The sequence below is a fragment of the Salminus brasiliensis genome, chromosome 1 (assembly GCF_030463535.1).
Source record: "Salminus brasiliensis chromosome 1, fSalBra1.hap2, whole genome shotgun sequence".
NCBI classification, from domain to species: domain Eukaryota; kingdom Metazoa; phylum Chordata; class Actinopteri; order Characiformes; family Bryconidae; genus Salminus; species Salminus brasiliensis.
In genome coordinates this window covers 96917493-96941883 of record NC_132878.1, presented here as the reverse complement: position 1 = coordinate 96941883, position 24391 = coordinate 96917493, and the positions used below count along the sequence as shown (strand labels likewise).

The 24391-nt window shown below is 42.1% G+C and overlaps 1 protein-coding gene across 1 annotated transcript in view; it reads left to right on the top strand.

The window, feature by feature from the left end:
* cpne4a (copine IVa) overlaps positions 1-14360 on the top strand; it is a 95387-nt gene extending 81027 nt beyond the window's left edge. The window contains exons 13-16 of the mRNA XM_072692513.1: positions 1025-1076; positions 8817-8950; positions 10855-11091; positions 13556-14360. Of these exons, the coding sequence (XP_072548614.1) occupies positions 1025-1076; positions 8817-8950; positions 10855-11091; positions 13556-13687 (555 nt within the window). The 3' untranslated portion in view covers positions 13688-14360. The remainder of the gene's footprint in view (positions 1-1024; positions 1077-8816; positions 8951-10854; positions 11092-13555) is intronic.
* The last annotated feature ends 10031 nt before the right edge of the window (positions 14361-24391 follow it).

The window sequence follows — 24391 nt, the reverse complement described above, 5'->3', positions numbered from 1 at the left end:
CCATTACACCATTATATATGACTGGCTGCATCCCAATTGCAGACTGCACACTATACCAGGCGTTTACTGTACACCAATCTTAATAGTGTGGGTTTGGTCCGGCAGAATTAGGAGCTGTCACTGTGACCAGAGGATTGCTAGCCATCGGCAGCCATGAGAGCCACTGGCCTTGCGCTAGACGCTCCACCGTCTAGTGGACGTTAGCTAGATGTTCACTGCTCTAGTGGACGTTAGCTAGATGTTCACTGCTCTAGTGGATGTTAGCTAGATGTTCACTGCTCTAGTGGATGTTAGCTAGATGTTCACTGCTCTAGTGGATGTTAGCTAGATGTTCACTGCTCTAGTGGATGTTAGCTAGATGTTCACTGCTCTAGTGGACGTTAGCTAGATGTTCACTGCTCTAGTGGATGTTAGCTAGATGTTCACTACTCTAGTGGATGTTAGCTAGATGTTCACTGATCTATTGGATGTTAGCTAGATGTTCACTACTCTAGTGGACGTTAGCTAGATGTTCACTGCTCTAGTGGGTGTTAGCTAGATGTTCACTACTCTAGTGGATGTTAGCGATATGTTGACTACTCTAGTGGATATTAGCTAGATGTTCACTGCTCTAGTGTATGTTAGCTAGATGTTGCACTCTAGTGGATGTTAGCGAGATGTTGACTACTCTAGTGGACGTTACCTAGATGTTGACTACTCTAGTGGATGTTAGCTAGATGTTCACTACTCTAGCTAATGTTAGCTAGATGTTGCAGACTCTAGTTTATGTTAGCTAGATGTTCACTGATCTAGTGGATGTTAGCTAGATGTTCACTACTCTAGCTTATGTTAGCTAGATGTTCACTGCTCTAGTGGATGTTAGCTAGATGTTCACTGCTCTAGCGGATGTTAGCTAGATGTTCACTGTTCTAGTGAACTCTTTAAATAAGGTTTGTATACATATTTCAATGTTTACATATTTCTACATATTTTTAATTAAAAGAGGATAGACCTTTACATTTTATACTGTCATGTTTTTCTCCAGGTTTCACACGACTTTGCTGTAAACTTCAACGAGGATAATCCTGAATGTGCAGGTAAGACCCTCCACACACACTTTCAAACGCAATGACCAACAATAGAGATCCTCTAGTGTGAAGATGATCAGTAGAAGATGTGTGTAAAAGCAAAGGCTTACAGGAAAGTTCGGGTGTTTTACTGTGTTGCTTCATTTGCTGGAAAGTTGGATAGAACTTTCTAAGAAGTTTACAGAGATTCTTAAGTGGTGACCTTCATACTGTCCCCTCAAATCAACGGCGTCTTTATGGTGCAACACAGGCAGGGCTCAATCAGAGCTGAGGTTACAGTGGAGGTGAAGGTCCTTAAAGTTTAATAGAAATGTAAAGTGGCGGATCAGGCTGAGGGAAAGGTCTAGAGGAGAGAGGCATGACTCTGCAGTCTGCCGTCTATAATGAGTCCCAGAGAGAGTGGTGGAGAGGGCTGAGGGGTCAGTACACCTCTCCTCAAGAACCCAAGAATGGGTGATGAAACACCTGTCACACTTTCCATCAACAAGTTGGACTACAAGCAGAGACACTGGAGCCGTGGTCAGGTAATGCTGTGTTTGTCTGTAAACTGTAACGTGTTCTGGTGCTGCTGGACACGAACTCCAGAAATGACCAAAACAAACGTATGGGAGGGGGGGCGAGCTTCTGTCCACGCTGCAAAGCATGAGTCAGTACTTTAAATTGTCATGTTTTCTAATCATAGTTAATAAATGTAAATGTGGCCAAATTAATTTTTGACCACATTGTGGTAAAGTGCTTGACTGACTAGACATTAATTAGCTGATATGACCTTACTCCATTAATAATAAAGTAACAAAAATGTTGGCACACTGTCCATTGAGAAAATAAAGAGCGTCCTCATAAGCATCCAGCACTCTACAAGTTAGCTTTAGCATTAGCTTATTTAAAGAGGCAGCCTCTGTTATAATTTATAGTAAATCCTGGATAATTTATTGGAGGTACTATATAATTCATATTGGATACTGAATAATTCATAGTGTATACTCTATAATACATGGTGGATACTGAATAATTCATAGTGTATACTCTATAATACATAGTGAATACTGAATAATTTGGAATGGATACTGAATGATTCTGGGTAATATTGGATAATTCATAGCGGATAATTCATAGTAGATATGGAATAATTCATAGTGGATACTGAATAATTTAGAATGGATACTGAATAATTCTGGGTATTTTTGGGTAATTAATTGTAGATACGGAATAATTCATAGTGATTTCTGAATAACTTAATGTAGATACGGAATAATTTATAGTACAGACTGAATAATTTATAGTAGATACTGGATAATTCATTGTAGATATGAAATAATTTATAGTAGAGACTAAATAATTCATAGTAGATACTGAATAATTCATAGGGGATACTGAATAATTTATAGTAGATACTAAATAATTTATACTAGATACTGAATAATTTATAGTAGATACTGAATAATTTATAGTAGATACTAAATAATTTATACTAGATACTGAATAATTTATAGTAGATACTGAATAATTTATAGTAGATACTAAATAATTTATACTAGATACTGAATAATTTATAGTAGATACTGAAAAACTTATAGTAGATACTGAATAATTTATATCAGATTGAATAATTCATAGCAGATATGGAAAAATTTATAGAAGAGACTGAATAATTCATAGCAGATACTGAATAATTCATAGTAGATACTGAATAATTTCTAGTAGGGACTGGATAATTTATAGTAGATACGGAATAATTTATAGTAGATAGGGAACAATTCTGGGTAATACTGTGCAATTAATCTAGTAATCATTTTAATTACTGGATAATTCAATTAGAGTAGATACTGGATTAATTATAGTAGATACTGAGTAGATGAGTAGATACTGCACAGTTTATTATAGTTACTAAACAAGTCATAGTCGACATAAATTATAGTGAATACTGAATAATTAATCATATTTCTAACACTCTAAATGTAGGTATTGTGATATACACTGAGGAGGAGGAGCTACAGTCTCTCATTAGGGTGAATATTAATAACTCTAAATGTAGGTATTGTGATATACACTGAGGAGGAGGAGCTACAGTCTCTCATTAGGGTGAATATTAATAACTCTAAATGTAGGTATTGTGATATACACTGAGGAGGAGGAGCTACAGTCTCTCAGTAGGGTGAATATTAATAATGCTCTATATGTAGGTATTGTGATATACACTGAGGAGGCGGAGCTACAGTCTCTCATTAGGGTGAATATTAATAACGCTCTAAATGTAGGTATTGTGATATACACTGAGGAGGAGGAGCTACAGTCTCTCATTAGGGTGAATATTAATAACTCTAAATGTAGGTATTGTGATATACACTGAGGAGGAGGAGCAACAGTCTCTCATTAGGGTGAATAATAATTAATAACGCTCTAAATGTAGGTATTGTGATATACACTGAGGAGGCGGAGCTACAGTCTCTCATTAGGGTGAATAATAATTAATAACGCTCTAAATGTAGGTATTGTGATATACACTGAGGAGGCGGAGCTACAGTCTCTCATTAGGGTGAATATTAATAAAGCTTTAAATGTAGGTATTGTGATATACACTGAGGAGGCGGAGCTACAGTCTCTCATTAGGGTGAATATTAATAAAGCTTTAAATGTAGGTATTGTGATATACACTGAGGAGGCGGAGCTACAGTCTCTCATTAGGGTGAATATTAATATATTTGTGGACGGAGCCTAAATAGGACAGTGCTCTGGTGGTCTAGGTGTAGACCCCTTTGCCTTCAATGGTCTCCATGATGAGTTAGAATTGATTGTAAGCCACACTGACCTCTATTGTATTGGTGTCACTCGATTTTCCTCAGCTATTTCTGTCCTCATCGGCTCTTATAGTCGTGGACGAACCTGTGTGGCGCCTGAGACCCTCTCCAGACCGCTCAGCTTCTGGGCTCCAGTCTGCCTGCCAGTTCTGTTCATTTCAGGAATGACTTATGGCTTCGGGCCCAAACCAGGCCGGATGCCAGCCATTCTCCCTGGGCACCGAGCGCATGTCTTTAAGCCCACGGACGATAAAAAAGACCCGCACACTGTTGGTGTAGCTCCCAAAAACCGGCGTTAAATCTCGCCACTTGGAGCGAATGTTAATCACATCGAGAAATACAGAAGCTGGAGGTGTTATGGCAGGCAGGTCTGTAGTGTAATGGAGAGCAACTGTCTGGAGCTGTCAGCTCAACTGGAGAGATTAGACTACAGGTTTTGGAAGCCTGAGGAGCTTAATTTGTCCCACCTGAGGCAAACTGGCAAATGGAGTTCTTCAAATGACACAATCAGACCAACACCGAACTCAACACCGAACTCAACACCGAACTCAACGCCGAACTGGCTTCAGGCTTCTGCAAATTAAGTGACGGGGAAATTAGTGAAGGACATGGCGAGGCCTCAGCAGCTCAGTGTGGCTGGGGTTGAGTTATAGGTAATAGGCTGCCATCCATGACAAGATAACAGCAAGACAACATGCCCACATGCCAAGACTTGAAACTTGGGTGCCAAAAGTATCCGGACACTTCTTTTAAGGAGTGAGTTCAGCTACTTTACAGTGCCCCCATTTAGATTAAACAGCTTGGGGCAGCCAGGCTGGAGTCTAAAGCCTCCATGCTCAGTGCCATCAGGGGTTAAAAAGCCCTGCAGCACTGGGAACACTGGGGCTGTGGAGCAGTGGAACTGACTGTTCTAGATTCTGGAGCTCCAGGGATTACAGAAAGCAGCATTTTTGATGTCATGATCAGGTATGGACATATGCATGGGTATACAGCTTTTTGATTGGATGTACAGTTTCCACTTGGCAACAGATTTGTTTGTTACAGAATTGTGTCCCATAGGAATGAATGGGGTGCAAAGGTCACAATGGTACAAAGGAACTCGTAGCACCCAATCAACCACATGGGGCACCGCAGCTACCACTTGGCAACATGCTAGCAACCACCCAAGACACCATAGCAACCTAGTGGGATACCCAAATGTCTAGAAACCACTTAGCACTGGGCTGTGGAGCAGTGGAGCTGACAAAACTAGAACTAGTCATCCATTATCAGTGCCTGACCTCACCAATGCTCTAAAGGCCCGATGCCATCAAAACCTCACAGCAGTGTTCCAAAATCTAGAAGAGTTGAGGCTGATGTTGAGACCGCAGCAACGGGAAAACAAAACCGCTATTAATACCCTTAATTTCAGGTGTCCACAAACTTTTGTCCATATTTTTAGTATTGTCCATTTTTTTTAGTCCCACCAAACCTGCTCTGGTAGGGGTCTGGGGAGGGGGTGGAGGGCTGTGCTGGCATCTCCGGCTCTGGTGCGATCGCAGAGCGACTGCTCGTCTGCGTGTGGAGAGAGCTGTTAACAGCCTTCACGTTCTAATTACTGACGGGCTCTCGTACACTTTCTCAGGAGAGGCCTCTGGAGAGTGCATCTATTTACGTTGTGGAAAAGGAGCCAATTAGCAGTTCCTCCATCTGCAGCTTTGAAGTGCATCTCTGGCTGTTTGAACGGCGGATTGCTTCAAACTCTCGCAAACAGCTTTCGCTTAGAGGGAATCTGTCGCCATAGGAAAGCTATAATTAGCAGCTCATTCGCCTGGTTCGGGTTAGTGTTTAAGTGAGTAAAGGACCTACGAGAGTGTGTGTGTGTGTGTGTGTGAGTGTGTGTGAATGTTCTCAGTGACCTACACTGCTTTTTTCTTCTTTTTATTTTTTGTTGAGGGGCTGGCAGGGTGCCAGGCTGGAGGTCCTGATGTAATATGTCTCACAGTTGTCTGTACTGTCTATTTATGGAGAGTGATAGAGTTCCAGTTATTTCATCAACACACACACACACACACTGCAGAAGGTGAAAGTCTTGCAATTTTTTTTTACAAGACATTTTTCTACTTTCGCAAATTGTAATAATTTAATAATGTAAAAATACTCATTATGGACAAAAGTATTTGGACACCTGTTCATTCATTGTTTCTTCTGAAATCAATGGTATTAAAAAATGATCCTGCTATTGCTGGAGTAACTGTCTCTCAAAGCTACACTACAGCAACCACCTAAAACCATAACATGAACCTAGCAACCATTTAGCAACACCACAGCAACCGCCTAAAATACCATAGCACGAACCTACCAACACCATAGCAACACCATAGCACCCACCTGAGACACCACAGCAACTCCCAAGCAACCACAATGCTACACCACAGCAACCGCCTTAAATATCATAACACGAACCTAGCAACACCATAAAAAACCTGAGACACTACAGCAACTCTCTGTCAACCACAAAGCTACACCACAGCAACCACCTAAAATACCATAACACGAACCTAGCAACACCATAGTAACCACCTGAGACACTACAGCAACTCTGTCAACCACAAAGCTACACCACAGCAACCACCTAAAATACCATAACACGAACTTAGCAACACCATAGTAACCACCTGAGACACTACAGCAACTCTGTCAACCACAAAGCTACACCACAGCAACCACCTAAAATACCATAACACGAACCTAGCAACACCATAGTAACCACCTGAGACACTACAGCAACTCCAAGGCAACCACCTAAAATACCGTAACATGAATCAAGCAACCATTTAGGCACCTTATCAAGCAACCAGCAAACACTTAGCAAACCGTAGCACCATAGCGAAGTCCTTACAGCACCACCACCCTAGTGAAGACATAGCAACAGCCTAGCAACCGCCTAAACGAGGGACCCACTGACTGTTAGCTGCTTCAGTAATACAGCTACCATGCTGAGAACTGCCTCTACCTTCGAGAATGCATAGTTTAGTCCTCCAGTATCCAGGTCCCTCCTACGCCCCCTAGTGTTTACTTGTGGAAGTGCTGGAACACGAGGAGAGTCCTCGGCTTCATCTCTCTGATTGTGTTTAGTGACCCACTGCGGCAATTACAGCCTGACCTCCACTTTGTATCTCTCTCATCTTAATTCCTCCACAGCACAGTGGAGCTTGCATGCACATCGGGGACCCCTTGGTTACGTGTGTGTGTGTGTGTGAGACAGAGAGCTCCAGGGTGTTACATGTTAATTAATTGAAACACTCAGAGGCGTGCGGTGATGTAGATTGACCTACCTGAGAGGAAATGCCCACTGAGGCAGCAAACAGCATTAGGTCCAGCAGAGATCACCCCCGCACTGCACTGACCCCACACCCCCCCCCCCCCCCTTTAATTGTTAAAGGGAGTGTAACACACACTCTAAAGGTTACCAATGCTTTCAGTGTACAATGGCTCAGAGGTTAGCTCTCCGGGCTGTTGATGACAGGGTTGTGGGTTCGATACCCGGGCTCGGGAAGCTGCCACTGTTGGGCCCTTGAGCAAGGCCCTTCACCCTCTCTCGGCTCCCCGGGCGCTGAAGTTGGCTGCCCACCGCTCTGGGTGTGTGTGTGTGCTCACTACCACAGATGGGTCAAAGATACGTGCACCTTTACCTTTATGAATGGCTATAACTCTCTGTATTTATTCATTATAAATTATTAATTAATATCAATAAATACAGCTGGTTGGTTGTGAAATTGATAAAGCAGGCTTTCTGAATGCTCCTCCCAAAATACAGAGTCCTATTAAAAAACATCTGGACTGAGCTATGTGCAGGAGTACAGGTACAGAGGCATTCAACCCTAAGAGCACTGTGCCAGCTGTTAAGCATGGTGGTGGGAGCAGCACCACTGAGATTTTACAGTATGATGAATATCGGCTCACTCTTTGGCTAATTATGAATTAATAATAAGATGTTACTAATACCAATTTATTAACACATATTAAGCCATTCATAATTGTATTTATTTATTTATTTATTTTTTGTTTGTATATTTTTTCCTTTTTCCTGCCAATTGACCCACCTGTCTGTAGCTCCCCCTAGCACTGGCACTGCTCCCGACACTAGGAGGGGGCGGCCCTACCACACCAGCTAACCGATGACTGTTCCAGCCAACATCACTTAAAGAGTGATGAGGGGAATGAGCGCCACCTACCCACCCGAACCCTAACCCTGATCCTAACGTAAAGGGGTGCTGGCAGGGACTTTAGGGCCCATTTAAAGTATATTATACTGGGCCCCAAAACTCTAACAATTCTATCAACATACCCAATCAATACATTTTTAGGGTCCCTGTCAGTCATAGGCCCTTAGAATTATCCTAACCCCCCATACAGCACCCCTAAGGTGGCATAGCTCGGGATTTGAACTCACAACCCCTGGGCCAGAGTGGTAGTGGATTAGACTGCTGAGTCAGCCATTTATACAATCTTATCAGTTTAAAATGCTACTGAATTTAACCAACCACTCATACAGGGGGCGTCTGTGCTGTGTGAAGGAGTAAAGGTGAGGCATTCAACCCTAAGAACACTGTACCAACTGTTAAACATGGTGGCGGGAGCATCGTGCTCAGGGTCTGTTCTGAAACTGGTGATGAATGAGGACTCCCACAGAATCCCTCAGCAGAACCTCAAACTATTAGCTGGACTCTAGGGCTCCACCAATTCTGCCCAGAAGAGTGGTCGAACCTCCACTGAAGATTGTTGATGGCTGTCAAAAGCCTGTGTTCAAGGTTCAGCTAACTAGTGCACATATAACGTATAACGTTTTTGGTGTGCTGTCTGTATACTTTTGACCTTGTGTTGATTTCAGTGAACGCCAGAACACTAACACCAGTGCAAGGTGGGATAAGTTAGGATCAGTGTGTGCTGACTGTGCTGTCCTATTCAGGTATACAGGGCGTGGTGGAAGCCTACCAGAACTGCCTTCCAAAAATCCAGCTGTACGGCCCCACCAACATCGCGCCCATCATCCAGAAAGTGGCCAACTCTGCCTCCGAAGAGGAGCACACCAGGGAGGCCATGGTGAGCAGCGTCTTTCTCTCTGTCTTCTCTCAAAACTTGATATTTATTATAAAATGATATTTTATTAAAATTTAACCATTAATTAAACAATCATTTTTAAAAGAAAATTTAAAAGAAAATTTATTTAAAATTGTAATTCTTAAAAAAAGTTTGACATTTAATTTATTTAAGCAGTTATTAAACTCTTAAATGACTTTTATTTTGTATCATATATCAGGAATTTAGATAAACATGAACCCTATCGGCTCCATGCTGCCTAATAATACCAGGCGTGGGCTATAGAGGGGTATAAATCCCCCCAGCATCTGACGCCACAGTAACCCTCACCTTCACACCTGTGTAATCTGACACCACAGTAACCCTCACCTTTACACCTGTGTAATCTGACTCCACAGTAACCCTCACCTTTACACCTGTGTAATCTGACTCCACAGTAACCCTCACCTTCACACCTGTGTAATCTGACGCCACAGTAACCCTCACCTTCACACCTGTGTAATCTGACGCCACAGTAACCCTCACCTTTACACCTGTGTAATCTGACGCCACAGTAACCCTCACCTTCACACCTGTGTAATCTGACGCCACAGTAACCCTCACCTTTACACCTGTGTAATCTGACTCCACAGTAACCCTCACCTTCACACCTGTGTAATCTGACGCCACAGTAACCCTCACCTTCACACCTGTGTAATCTGACGCCACAGTAACCCTCACCTTCACACCTGTGTAATCTGACGCCACAGTAACCCTCACCTTTACACCTGTGTAATCTGACGCCACGGTAACCCTCACCTTCACACCTGTGTAATCTGACTCCACAGTAACCCTCACCTTCACACCTGTGTAATCTGACGCCACAGTAACCCTCACCTTCACACCTGTGTAATCTGACACCACAGTAACCCTCACCTTCACACCTGTGTAATCTGACGCCACAGTAACCCTCACCTTCACACCTGTGTAATCTGACACCACAGTAACCCTCACCTTCACACCTGTGTAATCTGATGCCACAGTAACCCTCACCTTCACACCTGTGTAATCTGACGCCACAGTAACCCTCACCTTTACACCTGTGTAATCTGACTCCACAGTAACCCTCACCTTCACACCTGTGTAATCTGACGCCACAGTAACCCTCACCTTCACACCTGTGTAATCTGACGCCACAGTAACCCTCACCTTCACACCTGTGTAATCTGACGCCACAGTAACCCTCACCTTTACACCTGTGTAATCTGACTCCACAGTAACCCTCACCTTTACACCTGTGTAATCTGACGCCACAGTAACCCTCACCTTTACACCTGTGTAATCTGACTCCACAGTAACCCTCACCTTCACACCTGTGTAATCTGACGCCACAGTAACCCTCACCTTCACACCTGTGTAATCAGACGCCACAGTAACCCTCACCTTCACACCTGTGTAATCTGACGCCACAGTAACCCTCACCTTCACACCTGTGTAATCTGACGCCACAGTAACCCTCACCTTCACACCTGTGTAATCTGACACCACAGTAACCCTCAACTTCACACCTGTGTAATCTGACGCCACAGTAACCCTCACCTTCACACCTGTGTAATCTGACACCACAGTAACCCTCAACTTCACACCTGTGTAATCTGACACCACAGTAACCCTCACCTTCACACCTGTGTAATCTGACACCACAGTAACCCTCACCTTTACACCTGTGTAATCTGATGCCACAGTAACCCTCACCTTTACACCTGTGTAATCTGACACCACAGTAACCCTCACCTTCACACCTGTGTAATCTGATGCCACAGTAGCCCTCACCTTCACACCTGTGTAATCTGACCCTGACCCTGACCCTGGTTTGAGTCAGACGTTTCATTCCCATCACCTCTTATACACATGCTCTCTCTCTACAGCAGTACTTCATCCTCCTGATCCTGACGGACGGTGTGATTACAGACATGGCCGACACTCGAGAGGCAATCGTTCATGCCTCCCACCTGCCCATGTCCATCATCATCGTCGGTGTGGGCAATGCAGACTTCACCGACATGCAGACTCTGGACGGTGATGATGGAATCCTCCGCTCACCGAAGGGAGAACCAGTCCTGAGGGACATCGTACAGTTTGTACCCTTCCGCAACTTCAAACATGTGAGTTTGGTTTTGACTGTCCAGTCAGCCGTAACAACAAAACAGCTCTGACCCTTCAAGGCATGGATTCCCAGATTCCACAAGACCTCTGAAGGTGTCCAAAGACCAATGTTAGCAGTTGTGGGGTGGGGTCACCATGAGCCTCATTGAGCCTTGTGAGCCCATGATACTGTCGCTGGTTCACTCATTGTCATTTCTTGGAGAACCTCCCTATAGAAAGCTCCATCGGGCGTGGTCTGACCTAGCAAATATGGAGTCTGATTTGAAGTCACATAAATTCTGATCTGGCTTTGCTTGTTGGATATTCATCAGATTTCAGTACCACAGTTGAAAGTGGCCCAAATTGGATCTGGAAATGTATATAGTGTGTAATGTATGTGTGTGTGTATAGTGTGTATAATGTGTGTGTATAGTATGTGTAGTGTGTGTATGTGTGTGTATATGTGTATAATGTGTGTGTTTAGTATGTGTAGTGTGTGTGTATATGTGTATGTGTGTGTATAGTGTGTATAATGTGTGTGTATAGTATGTGTATTGTGTGTAGAGTGTGTATGTGTGTGTATATGTGTGTGTGTGTATAGTGTGTATAATGTGTATGTATAGTAGGTGTAGTGTGTATAGTGTGTTTTGTGTATTATGTGTATATAGTGTGTGCATAGTGTGTAGAATGTGTGTATAGTGTGTATATAGTGTGTATAATGTGTGTATAGTGTGTATGTAGTGTGTAAGATGTGTGTGTATATACACATTGGGCCGTTTACCCTGCACATATGGTCACATATGTGCATATATATATATATATATATATATATATGATGTATACATGAGCTGTTTCTGTGATGTTTAGGTCAGGGGGCTGTGAGGGCCACGGCAAAACCAATTCAGCTTGCTGCTCTTAAACTAGTCCACTGTGGATTTTGTGGTGTTCTTTGTGTTACACAAACAAATGATCTTTTCTACCAACCTTTTCACAACAGGAGCAGCAAGTGTGCTTATAATGAACTAAAACTATTACAGCGTGCTATCACCGAGATGAAGACGCTCGCGCCGCCACAGTTCCACTGCCAAGTGTTCCTTCAGCTCTTTACTCGAGTTGGTTTTAGAGAATAAACGGGGGATCATGACCGTCCTGATCCTCCTGTAGTGGAGCAGGTTCTTATTTCACTGCTTTAATCATTTGTTTAATTGATGCTGCGAGCCCAGCACTCACGCACCAGCCCTCCTCCTTTAATCAGAGCATTGCTATGCAGAGGTTCTCACCTAGCGTCCGTATGATGGCTGAAGTACCATGAAAAAGCTTCTCATTAATTACTGCCCCCCTCTCAACCCTGCAGAGACCCAATAACCTTTAGCTTCACGGTTCCTTTAATCACCACAGCTTCTCCGGTTGTAGATACAGGGGTGCACACTCTTGGTTCCTTAAAGACCTTTTAATGGATAATTCTTCAGAAAGCTGGTTTTGTAAATGAGCTGTAAGAGAGGGAACGACTTTTGAGGAGTTTAAAGAACTTACAATGCTTCTAGTTCTAGATCTCCCCCCATCACATGACGCTACCAGCTCTGGAGGGGTGCCTGCAACAAAGGCCCAAAGCATCCTGTAGACTACTGCACTTCCCCAAACCAACGTAGTCTACTGTAGACTACTGCACTTCCCCAGACCACTGTAGACTACTGCACATCCCCAGACCACTGTAGACTACTGTAGACCTCTGCACTTCCTTAAACCACTGTAGACTACTGCTCTTCCCCAGACCACTGCTCCTCCCCAGATCACTGTAGACTACTACACTTACCCAAACCACTGTAGACGACTGTAGACCACTGTAGACCTCTGCACTTCCCCAAACCACTGTAGACTACTGCACTTCCCCAAACCACTGTAGACTACTGTAGACCACTGTAGACCTCTGCATTTCACCAAACCACTGTAGACTACTGCACTTCCCCAGACCACTGTAGACTACTGCACTTCCCCAAACCACTGTAGACCTCTGCACTTCACAAAACCACTGTAGACTACTGCACTTCCCCAAACCACTGTAGACCTCTGCACTTCCCCAAACCACTGTAGACCTCTGCACTTCACCAGACCACTATAGCTTACTGCTCTTCCCCAGACCACTGTAGACTACTGCACCTCACTAAACCACTGTAGACTACTGGCATACAGGTTCTAGACAACTGTGTCAGAACATCTCCAAAACATCAGGCAGGTCTTGTGGGGTGTTTCCGGTATGCAGTGGTCAGTACCTACCAAAAGTGCTCCAAGGAAGGACAGGGTCACCTATGACCCACTGATGAAGGTCCCACCCCACAACTAACAGGTCTTAAAGGATCTGCTGCTAGCATGCCTTCATAGGTCTTGTGGAGATCTGTTGTGGTGGCACAGGGGGGACCTGCCCAGTATTAGGCAGGTGCTGCTAAATGCTATGTCTGATCAGTGTCTCCTCTTCTCCACCCACAGGCTTCTCCTGCGGCCCTGGCAAAAAGTGTCTTAGCTGAAGTCCCAAACCAGGTGGTGGATTACTATAACAGCAAGGGCATCAAGCCGAAAGTTCCTTCAGAGTTTGAGGTCCCGAGGACGCTTGGCCACTGAGCCGCTCGGCTCAGGCTAACTCACTGCCCGCTGTCAGATAGCACGTTTCTGTCAGTCCTACAACGTGAACTCTGTTCCTTTCATTCGTTTGCATGTGTGGGTCTGAGGTGCTTGTGTAGTAGGCTAACTGTTACAGCAGTACCGTGCCAATCAGCGAAACAAGCGACCACAACCAATCCGACAAGCATGTTTTTGAGTGGGAGTTATGAAAACGTATATATATATATAAAATGGATAATAACGGAGTTCCCTTTGGTTCTGGTTTTTATAAATAAATATATAAATAAATACATAAATATAAGTTTATTAAGATTTTGCTAAATTTCTTAATATTCTTACATTGTAAAGCATTTTGGATCACTGAGAATGACTAGCTACCTGTATTAGACACTGAATGTCTGCACCTTGACTTCTTTTTGCAGATGAGACTTATGCATGAGTGTATTTTGCATGTTAATAATAATAATAATAATAATAATAATAATAAATCAAACTCTGCTTTTTTCGCTGTGTTCTGCTGTTTTCTGAGTCAGGGAATCATTAGTAGACTATGTACCGAGGGAGCTCTTCCCTTTAAATGTGGTTAAAGCACAGAAGAATAACACTTTAGAAAATGCCGTATTTTTGGTAGTTTATGATCATTGTTTGACAATAAAAGCCGTTTGTGTTACAACTGATGGTGCTGGTTTTTGTGTGGATTGTGATGGAGGCTGTCATGGAGATGGAAATCAATGCAAGATACTTTAAGAAACGTGGCAAACGAGACACAGAAGGTAACAAAATAAAGTGCAACCGTAAACTGAACCACAACGTGACAAACAAAATCCTGAACCAAAACAAACCTGGGACTGGGAGGAGGCAGGGAGCTGAGGGTGGAGAACAGAACGTAACGAGGGGAGAACCAAGGAAGGGGCCAGAACAGTGGACCGCAAGCCTACTTGGGAAACTGTGGAGGGAAACCTAACTAAGGGCAGAGCGGCGCTCTGTAAACAAAAGAGGGGTAGCTGGGGGACTAGCCACTAGACCGAAGGGCAAGGCCGGCCTGACCTGACTTTGTAGCGTGCTGCCTTGAATGTAGGTCGCTGTGGAACCAGAACGGAAGCACACGTACCTTGCTTGCCTCCAGAGGAGGTCGGAACTTGTCGCCTGAACTTGAACCGCAACCTAGAGTGGACCTGAACACGCCGGGAAAGCTTGTGGAATCTCTGAGCATCCCAGAGATTCCAACGGAGTCAATTCTCCCAGTCCCAGGTGCAACACTTGATCCAAAACCATGAGCAATGAATCAACACAAAAGAACATGAATCAAACCAATTGAACAGAACCAAACACACATGAACACAAACAAGCCGGAAATGAGGAGGAAGTCCTTATTTGGGCCTGTGGGGGCGGCTCGGGATCGCCCCAGGGGAAGGCGCGATGACGAGGGCCTGACAGAGGCCTTGTGATCCAGTATCCAGTATTTGTTTTAATGCAATAGGCATAGGGATATGCGATAGCCATAGGGATAGATATTGACAAAAATATTAAGACACCTGCTCATTCACTGTTTCTTCTGAAATCAAGGGTATAAAGAGTTTCTCCTGCTATCCTGCCTTGGAACCAAAACGGAAGCAAATGTACCTCAATTGACTCCTAGAGGAGGTCGGAGAACCTCGCCTGAACTTGAACCGTAAACTTTAGTTGACCTGAACATGCCGGTAACGCGTGTGGAGTCAATTCATCAACAAAACAATGACCAATGAATCAACACAAAAGAACATGAATCAAACCAATTGAACAGAACCAAACATGCATGAACACAAACAAGCCAAAAATGAGGAGGAAGTCCTTTTTTGGGCCTGTGGGCGGCGGCTCGGAATCGCCCCGGGGGGAGGGCATGATGGCGAGGGCTTCTGATGTTGCACTCAACACTGTAGAATCCAGTATTTGTTTTAATGCGATTACATTTTTAGTAATCTGAAAATTATTATTTTGTCAAGCCAAAGGGATAGACTATATTGACATTCACTGTTTCTTCTGAAATCAAGGGTATAAAAAGAGTAAAGTAAACACGAAAAATGAAGTTAAGTTAAATGCCTGATTTAGAAGGTGTGGTCAATAACGCGTGGGCTGGTTTATATAGTTTATATATTACATATATGGACTGTATCATGATTTGGGTTCCTCAAAGGTTCCAAAGCAAAGCAAAATCATGACTAGGGTTATCCAGCTATCTGGTTGGTTGTTGAATAATTTCTGTATATAGGTGTATACAGTCCTTTGAAGAAATCACTAAATCTGTTGTCTATAGCCCCAGAAAAGGTAAAGGGGTCGTTTTTGGTACCATACAGAACTCAAATTTGATCCAATCACAGAGAAACTGATTAACTGAGGTGAAAACTGGGTCACCAAGCTATCGCTTTAAAGAAGTTGTGCAGTTCCCACCGTTTTCACTCTCAGTCCGCCAGAGCGAGCAACGCTTCAGGAGACACAGTGTGGGGTCTGTTTTGTCTGCTGTTGGGTCCAGCATCAATCTGTCAATCAAAAATGATTAAGACCTTAATTCCCTTGGGTTTGACTGGTTGAGAGACGAGAACGTTGTCATGGAGATGATTACCAGACTATGCAGTGCTATCCTGCTATACCAGATGAAAGGTTGAAGGATGGTGTAAAAGGTGTCGGATCCTCATGGAGAGAAAGACGAGGGCCTCCCCAGCTCCCACCAACACAGCCTAGCCTATTTAATATCCTTCCTTGAAGTCTGTTTAATATGATGAGTACTCTATAAAGACAAAAGTATTGGGACACCTGCTTATTCTTCTGAAATCAACAAAAGGGTATAAAAAGAGTTGATCACGATGTTGGATGATGATCACCACCCACCTCATCATCCCAAGTACTGGATGGAGCTCCACCACCATCCATCATTCCAGAGAACACAGTTCTTCCACTGCTCCACAGCTCCTCAATGCTGGTGGGCTTTATACCCCTCTACTAGCCCACGCCTGGCATTAGACAGCATGGTGCCGATAGCTTCATGATGTTTATCTGCTTCTGCAGAGAGTCCTAATCTATTGGCAGTACTTCTTCTCTACAGGGACTAGACAAAGTGGTGAATGTGCATTGCCACACCTTAAAGTAGCCAAATGCATTCATTAGTGTCCACAAACTTTTGGACATGTGATATATCTCTATACAGGGCTTACGATTCGGTATATTGCGATACGGTAAGCAAGTTCATGGAACAGAAGAATCTGAAGACAGTGTGTACAACTCTGCCATCTAGTGGTCAGGGTCTAAAGACAACACTAAATGAACCACTGGCTGCCTCCGATCTAAACCAGTGAGTAAAAATCAATACTCTGGCTGCATTAGAGGTGCTGGAGTGTCTTGTTTATTCATGCTCATGTCTTTGGTTCAGTTCGTTTGTTTTCACGCGAGTTCATCATGTCTTGTTTACTTAATGTGTTTCACCTGAGACTGGGGGTACTTAAGGAGCTCGGACACTGAGCTCCTCACCGGGAATTGCTAGTTTAGGACCTTGAGGTAGCCCAAAAGGGTCATGACACGGATCACAGTGTGTTTAGGCCAGCTTCGGGCCATCCGGCTATCTTCGGATTCAGCATAAGTGAGTGAGTAAGTCAATGAGTTACCAGTCAGGAACTGAAGCATTGCTACGTTCACATGCTAACAGAATTATTGTAAATACAAGCCCCCTCAAGCCGTAATTTCTAGTGGGACATTTTGAGACTATTTTGATACCCGAGTTCCTGAGTTCTTGAGTTCCTGAGGTTCCTTTCACATCACACTTGACCATGACTTCACAAATGGGAAGTAGGATCTTCCGACTAGCACATCTCCGAAACATCAGGCAGGTCTTGGGGGTCTAGTTCCTGTCTGGGTATGCAGTGGTCAGTACCTGCCAAAAGTGCTCCAAGGAAGGACAACTGGAGTCATGGGCGCCAGGTCTCACAGATGCTCATGGTGGCACCACCCACCCCCACCCACCTCACAACTTACACAGGACTTAAAGGATCTGCTGCTGATCTGATGTCTTGGCGGTGCCAGATACCACAGGAGGTCTTGTCACCTTCAGAGGGTTTGTGATGTCCATGCCTCGACTGTGTCACAACTGTTTTGGCAGCACGAGAGGGACCGATACAATTTCAGGCAGGTGGTTTTAATGTTATGGCTGATCGAAGATGAGTTCTGGGGGGCTATTGGAATTTCAACAGTCTAAAGACAGGTTATTAGTTTAATGAGGTTTTGCTGGGAGGGCAAATAGCTGTGCTTGAGGCTGATTAGCTCTGGCTCAGGGATGCTAGACAGCAGCTTCAAACCTCACCTTCACACGCTTCAGTGATCTGTGTGCTTGCAAATCCCGTTGGTTTGATATTCAGAGAGATTAATATTATAAACCTAAGCCTGAATGAAGGTCTGACGGGTTGATCACTGCAATCAGTTGGTTATGAAGGAGAAGTGAGTGCACACACACACACAGCTTGTCTAGTCCCTGTAGAGAAGAAGTACTGCCAATAGAATAGGACTCTCTGCAGGAGCAGATAAACATCATGACCCTATTGGCTCCATGCTGCCATAATGCCAGACATGGGCTAGTAGAGGGGTATAAAGCCCCCCAGCAGCATTGAGGAGCTGTGGAGCAGTGGAAGAACTGTGTTCTCTAGAATGATGGATGGTGGAGCTCCATCCAGTACTTTTGGGGTGAGTTAGGGAGTTAGTGGATAGATGATGAGGTGGGGTGTGGGGTCCAACATCCTAACCTCACTAACGCTCTTGTCGATGCTCAACAATGCTCCTCCTCCAAAATCTAGTAGATAGATTCATCCCTGGACAGTAGAGACCGTTTTAAGAAGAAAATAATGAGTAGACGTCCCAATACTTATGTCCCCATAGGTTAACATAGCTTAGTTTAGTCTAGCATAGCTTTTAAAGACAAGAGCTTTTTGTAATTATTCCTGCGTCTAACAGGATAGTGTAGCTACCCTTCCATTGACCGGTCCACATGGTGCATTGCATCCGGTTAGCTCCATCAGCTTTCAAGGACGGTGTTGGAGAGTAAGCTGTGCATCATGGGGAAGCTGATGAAGCTAGCCGGCTGCTAAGACCTCTCAAATGCCCACAGCAACACTTGATTGAGTTGTCTCTTGTCCTAGCGGAGCTTTAACCAGTCGGCTAGTGCTTGCTTTTATCCATTTTAACCTCAGTTCCATGTTCTTCCAAAATAGCTATTGCTTTTAGCCTCAGAAGGCTTTTATTGGCAATTTCTGCCGCCTATTTGTGACTAAATCACCACCACCGTTCTATCTGAGTGCATAAGACAATTGAATCCCAGACTGAGCCCGGTGAGAACTCCGGTGAGAACTCCGGTGAGTACCTGGCGCAGAAGCTGCGGCTTGATGATCCAGATTCCAGCAGTATTTCTCCTCCATCTTCAGTAGGACCAAATATCTAGGAACCAAATAAGAAGCACTGTTTCACAGTGGTGGATATAAGCCTGCAGCGCCCTGCTCAGTTCTCACTGGCTATTACCACACTGCTTTGCTCCTACTTTGCATAAAATTAAACTCTGCCAAAGTTCAAGTTGCCACTAAATCATCCTAAACCCAAAGATAAACCACTAAATTATCCTAAACCACATAGATGAACAACTAAATCAGCCTAAAACCCAAAGATAAACCACTACATCAGCCTAAACCACATAGACGAACAACTAAATCAGCCTAAAACCCAAAAATAAACCACTACATCAGCCTAAAACTCAAAGACAAACCTCTATATCAGTCTAAAACCCAAAGATAAACCATTAAAGCAGCCTAAACCCAAAGATAAACCACTACATCAGGTTAAACCACAAAGATAAACCACTACATCAGTCTAAACCCAAAGATAAACCACTACATCAGCCTAAAACTCAAAGATAAACCACTACATCAGGTTAAACCACACAGATAAACCACTAAATCAGCCCAAACCACAAAGATAAACCACTAAATCATCCCAAACCACAAAGATAAACCACTAAATCAGACTAAATCTCAAAGATGAACCACTAAATCAGATTAAACCACAAAGATAAACCACCAAATCAGACTAAACCACAAAGATAAACCACCAAATCAGACTAAACCACAAAGATAAACCATTAAATCAGCCTAAACCACACAGATTAACCACTAAATCAGCCTAAACCACAAAGATGAACCACTACATCAGCCTAAACCACAAAGATGAACCTCTAAAATCAGTCTAATCCACAAAGATAAACCACTAAATCAGCTTAAACCACAAAGATAAACCATTAAATCAGCCTAATCCACAAAGATGAACCACTAAATCAGCCTAAACCACAACGATGAACCACTCAATCAGCCTAAACCACAAAGACAAACCTTTAAATCAGCCTAAACCACAAAGACAAACCACCACATCAAACTAAACCACAAAGATAAACCACTAAATCATCAAAAAACACAAAGACAAATCACCAAATCAGACTAAACCACAAAGATAAAAAACCAAATCAGACTAAAACACAAAGATAACCACTACATCAGCCTAAACCACATACATGAACAACTACGTCAGCCTAAAACTCAAAGACAAACCACTATATCAGTCTAAAACCCAAAGATAAACCATTAAAGCAGCCTAAACCCAAAGATAAACCACAACATCAGCCTAAATCTCAAAGATAAACCACTACATCAGACTAAATCACAAAGATGACCCACTAAATCAGATGAAACCTCAAAGATAAACCACCAAATCAGACTAAACCTCAAAGATAAACCACCAAATCAGACTAAACCTCAAAGATAAACCACCAAATCAGACTAAACCACAAAGATAAACAACCAAATCAGACTAAACCACAAAGATGAGCCATTAAATTTACATTTACATTTATGGCATTTAGCTGACGCTCTTATCCACAGCGACTTACAATCCTCCAAGGTATTACAGATGAGGGTCAGTGTAGTGTTAGGAGTCTTGCCCAAGGACTCTTATTGGTGCAGCGCAGCATAGTCACCCAGACTGGGAATCAAACCCCAGTCTCCCACATGGTGTGGTAGCTAAGTGGCAGGTAGTGGTGTTATCTGTTGCGCCACACCAACCACAAATCAGCCTAAACCACACAGATTAACCACTACATCAGCCTAAACCTCAAAGATAAACCACTAAATCAGCCTAAACCACAAAGATGAACCACTAAGTCAGTCTAAACCACAAAGATGAACCTCTAAATCAGCCTAAACAAAGAGGATAAACCACTAAATCAGCCTAAACCTCAAAGATAAACCACTACATCAGCCTAAACCACAAAGATGAACCTCTAAATCAGTCTAAACCACAAAGATGAACCACTAAATCAGCCTAAACCACAAAGATTGACCACTAAGTCAGCCTAAAACACTGAACCCTTATTACTGAACTATGCCAAGTATGAATACAGTTCTTATTCTAGGACAGCTTTGAACCACATGCTCCACTTGGCGCTGAAACACCCAGTAGAGCAGCCTCACGCTTCTTAATGCACCAGGGGCCTGAACTTCCCAGCACTGGTAGATCAGCTCTGCATCAGCGTCTGCTGTAAACACGCTGCAAACGGCAGCTTCCACACAAACACATAGAAAGGCCTAAAAAACAACCAACAGCTCATTCTCAGCTCAGGCACTCTGAATGAAGAGCAGTGTGTCCTTTTATGAACCTTTTAGCTTAATTAATCAGACTTTGTAGAAACATGTTAAGTTAGCAGAATAACTTATAATAGAGTTTGGCTTAGAGGTCTACTTACTTTTTCTAGCCTGCACTGTGAATTTATTTCACTTAGTCTGTTTAATAAAAGACATTGACAGTAACAGCACACCTGTGTGTGCTATCTAGATAGATTGTGTTTGTCTTGGATTGTGACTTAGATAATTTACTTTTTCTAGCCTGCACTATAAATGTTTAGCCAATTTAAAGAGTAAAGAAAGCAAAAACTCAAAGGTAAATCCACCCTAAAATCAAAGATAAACCTCTAAATCAGTATAAAACAGAAAGATAAATCACTAAATCAGTCTAAAACACAAATATAAACTAAAGAAAATAAACGACTAAATCACCCTAAAACACAAATATCAACTAAACAAACAGTCTAAAACACAAATATAAACTACTAAAGCCTCCTAAAATCAAAGATAAACCCCTAAATCAATATAAAACAGAAAGATAAATCACTAAATCAGTCTAAAACACAAATATAAACTAAGAAAACAGTCTAAAACACAAAAATTATCTACTGAATCACCCTAAACACAAATGTAAACTAAACAAACAGTCTAAAACACAAACATAAACTACTAAAGCCTCCTAAAATAAAAAATAACCCTCTAAATCAATATAAAACAGAAATATAAGCCACTAAATCAGTCTAAAACAAAAGGTAAACAACTAAATCACCCTAAAACACAAATATAAACTAAACAAAACAGTCTAAAACACAAACATAAACTACTAAAGCCTCCTAAAATAAAAAATAAACCCCTAAATCAATATAAAACAGAAAGATAAAGCACTAAATCAGTCTAAAACAAAACATAAACCACTAAATCACCCTTAAACACAAATATAAACTACTAAATCTGCCTTACAATCAAAGAAAAACCTCTAAATCAATGTAAACCAGAAAGATAAATCACTAAATCAGTCTAAAACACAAATATAAACTAAGAAAACAGTCTAAAACACAAAAATTAACTACTGAATCACCCTAAACACAAATGTAAACTAAACAAACAGTCTAAAACACGAATATAACCTAATACATCAGCCTTAAAATCAAGGGTAAACCCCTAAATCAGTATTGAACAGAAAGATAAAGCACTAAATCAGTCTAAAACAAAAGGTAAACTACTAAATCACCCTAAAACACGAATATAAAATAAGCAAAACAGTCTAAAATGCAAATATAAACTACTAAATCATAGAAGTAAACCACTAAATCACCCTAAAACACAAATATAAACAGTCTAACATAGAAAGATAAACCTCTAAATCAGCCTAAAACCCAGGCATGGGTATGGATATGCTCCTAGCTCTAGATCACTGCTCGTCTGCTCATGAGTCTCAGGCTCTATATACATTTTAAGTATAAGTATCTAATGACATTTCTACTTCTGTCTTCATTGGCTGAGAGTGAGATTGGGAGGGTCATTTATGGTTTTATATCATTTCTATGATGGTAAATGTTTAATTGTGAATGCGATTGCCTTGTTAACTTAGCCACCCTGTTTTTTTGGGTCCATGAAGAACATGAGTGACCATCTCCAGAGTATGGAAAGCACTTAGCATAAGCTTCCATGTATTTATATTCATAAATTCATGTCATCAGTATTCATATATTTCAGCAGCCCGGCCTCCTGTATTCCCTTGTGAAGCGATATGTCACCAAAAGAGGAATGTAGTAGTCTGCACAATTAGTGAACAGACATGAAAACACATACGCGGTGAGAAAGGTGAGGTCCAGAAACCAAACCTGTACCTGTAGAGTCCTGTGGTGTCATTCTCAGGAGAGCACTTTCTGTTCTCACATTCTGAACTCAGCTGTACCCTGAGGCTAGAAACACAGGGTGTTACTGCTGAGGGACGATTTGGGTTAATGGGTTCAGCAACAACAAATTCAGATCATGCGTAAAGACCCAAGTCTATTATAGACTACTGGCTCCACAATAGCACCCAATAGTGCTTGGGCCCCAATGATTGCCACTTGTGATGTAATTTGAAGACTCTCAGCTCTGATAATAATAGCTATAACAGTCCTTAGAAATCACCATTTTCTACATCAAATCAAATTAGATTAAAATTAAGCAAACTCACTCTACGTGTTAATACACGCAATTACTTCTTATCGTGTCAGTGTGGAAATATTTTGTAGAGTAGGTTCAATTGTAAGACTGTCGCTGGAGCTGGAGTCGCAAATTGATAGAAGTAAACCACAAAATCACCCTAAAACACAAATATAAGCTAAGAAATCAGTCTAAAACACAATTATAAACTACTAAATCCACCATAAAACCAAAGATAAAGCACTAAATCAGTCTAAAACAGAAAGGTAAACTAATAAATCAGTCTAAAACACAAATATAAACTACTAAATGCACCTTAAAACAAAAGATAAACCACTAAATCAGCATTGAAATCAAAGATAAACCACTAAATCAGCATTGAAATCAAAGATAAACCACTAAATCACCCTAAAACTAAAATATACACCACTAAATCAGCCTAAAACAGAAAGATAAAGCTTTAAATAAGCCTAAAACACAAATATAAGCTAAAAAAATCGGTCTAGAAAATAAAGATAAACTACTAAATCCACCTTTAAATTAAAGATAACCTTCTAAATCAGTCTAAAACAAATGACAAAAACACAAATATAAACAAAAATAAAGCCTAAAACACAAAGATAAACCCCTAAATCACCCTAAAACTCAAATATGCCACTAAATCAGCCTAAAACACAAATATAAGCTAAAAGTCTATTATATCAGTCTAGAAAACAAAGATAAAACACTAAATCCACCTTAATATTAAAGATAAACCCATAAATCAGTCTAAAACAGAAAGATAAATCACTAAAGTCTAAAACCCAGGCATGAGTTTTAGGCTAACTCCAGACCTCTGCTTGTCTGCTCATGAGAGTCTCTGGCTCTATATACA